Here is a 2,497-nt window from a genome sequence, read left to right as displayed (position 1 = left end):
CACCCTGGTCTTTTTTCAATATTCTAGTATTTTAATGTTGCGGAGTAATTTTAAAATAAACTAAAGAGATTGGAGAGAAACATAGAATCAAACCAAACTATTCATTGGTAACACTTTGACATCTTACATATGTTTAATGTGATTCTCCTTTCGTGCATATTAATCTATGTTTAAAATGTAAAAAAAAAGGTGCTCAGAATATATTATCTTTCTTTGTGAAATATCTGGGTTCCTATGACTATACCATAATTTAAAAGTATAAATATATAAATAGTACCTTTCAGAATCTCAACCGACGAAGTGTAAAACAGTTGTACATTTTGTTTTTGCTAAATTCACATATATACACACACACAAACATATTTATACATGTAATTTAATACGGGTTTTGTTTTCCATTGACTCACCACCAAAGTAATATAAAATTTCATTCAGTGTTCGCAACATCATAGTCCAATGCTCCCTATGGACGTACGCTACGAGCAAACGTTGAGCGTGAAACGGTGCCCAGCAAAGAAAGAAAGCGATGACAACAGCCACTAGAAAGAAATAAGAATTGAAACTGAGTTAATACTTCTTCAAAGATTACCACAGTTAAAGTTGAGAGTATTCATAGACAAGCAAAAACTCTTTCACGACATTTAAAGAAGACGTGCTATCTATTTATCTGTCTTGGAAGACGTAATATATTAGAATAACCAACCTATGAAACTATCACTTTTACCAGCTTGCTCTGAACGGTCGATAATGTTCAATAAAACTAAGTGAAAATATAAAAATATTTATATATTCTTGATTTAGTTACGTCCTACCTAAAGAATACACTTAGTTTTATGACTTTAGTGTATATCATTGGAAAATTCAACAAATGTAGTTTTGTTTAAGTTTTTAACTGTATGTACTTGAACTATGTTATAGCAAATAGATTTGATTTAGCTAAAATACAATTAGTTTCTATCATTCGAGAAATCTACAGCTGGGAACGTTACTAGCCACCTGGAAGAGATGATCATCAGATCCACTGGTAAAGAGGCGCATATCAAACTGACAAGTATACATACAGTACTCTGAGAAACTATACATCTTCTGAGAGATTTATCTTCATTAAAGAGGTGAATTACACATTCGCAGTGTTGTTTTAGTATTACGTATTTTATTTATCATGCAAGTTATCTTCAAGAAGTCCTTGGATGGTACCCTGTTAAATAATTATGTAATGTTTCTATTAATATGGCTAAAAGATACAATGTCCTTTCGGAATAACAGACCTATAACATGTTTTATGACATCTTCACGTGGCCAACATTTCAAAGAACAACGTTCTTAGGAAACATTAATCAAACATAAAGGATATATGTACGCCTGCATACATAAAACATATGATAAGTTATGTCCCACTGTATTTGATGACTAAAGCCAGAGGATGAACAACACAGTTCTGCTGCAGCAAGCAATATCACTACAAGAAAAATATAGAATACAGCATGGTGAGAAGTGGTATGTAGAAGTATTCTGGTTTCATGTCAGGTTGGTTAAAGCAATTGTTAGACTCTACCAAATGCTCAATTGTCGTTATAGTCACCTCAACTAATAGCATAAAGTTATCTGAACTTTCGGTTCTATAATCATCATCAGGCAAATAAATTAAAGTGTAAATCTTTAAATGTAAGCGTAATAAGTTACTACAACAAAAACAGTTTACCGCTTGAGGAGAAGTGTTAATGTTAGTTTATATTTAAATACTTATATTTAATTTCTTTGCCTTATGATGATTTCAGAGGATTTGAAAGCTACGATAACTTTGTTCTAATCAATGGAGATGAGAACGACGAACAGTTGAGGATTGGTGAGCGTCTAACCGAAGCTGAAATTAAACTAGATAACTTTAGGATAACACTACTCTTTAAGCTGTAAGCTGTTTTTTGTTTGTTTCATCAGTTTCAGCTTACACTTACTTATTATCAGCACAATTAAAACAGTGTTACTTAACGAGGCTTTATACAAATATGGGTGCAGAAGTGCAAAAATGAGCCATTTCAGATGAACGAAACTTAAAAGGATAATGTGAACATTTGAAACTGAGATTTTATCAGCCTCGGTTTTTACCGAATTCGCCTCCTATGTAAAAGATAAATACAAATGTCACATAACATTTGATTTAATAAACTAACTGATTATATTTTCGAGCCCATGGATACTTGATAATTGTACGTGCTGATGAAATATCATATATTTGGTTCAAATCAAACTTGAATCCTTAAAATTACTAAAAGCTTGAACTTGATTATCATAATGATACAATTTGTGCTACATATAACTGAACAAATCTATCTACGTTTAGAATTATAAAATTAAATCATTTTATAAAATGTTTACCAAGGTTTGTTTTTAGAGCTAGTTTGTAAATGTAGTGTTTAAAAATTTAATTTCTCGAAAATACCACAGACTAAAGCTACAAACACTTAGGTTAATTAATTGGTACCTTTCAAGTCTATAA

General features: G+C 31.2%; 1 protein-coding gene across 1 annotated transcript in view; it reads right to left on the bottom strand.

The window, feature by feature from the left end:
• Window positions 1-407: 407 nt before the first annotated feature.
• LOC106471934 (neuropeptides capa receptor-like) overlaps window positions 408-2,497 on the bottom strand; it is a gene marked incomplete at its 3' end in the record, with an annotated part of 40,840 nt that continues 38,750 nt past the window's right edge. The window contains exon 4 of the mRNA XM_013932557.2: window positions 408-539. Within this exon, the coding sequence (XP_013788011.1) occupies window positions 408-539 (132 nt within the window). The remainder of the gene's footprint in view (window positions 540-2,497) is intronic.

Source organism: Limulus polyphemus, unplaced genomic scaffold (assembly GCF_000517525.1).
Source record: "Limulus polyphemus unplaced genomic scaffold, Limulus_polyphemus-2.1.2 Scaffold4971, whole genome shotgun sequence".
Lineage (NCBI taxonomy): Eukaryota > Metazoa > Arthropoda > Merostomata > Xiphosura > Limulidae > Limulus > Limulus polyphemus.
The sequence above is the reverse complement of the archived record's forward strand: the minus strand, read 5'-3'. Positions and strand labels throughout refer to the sequence as shown.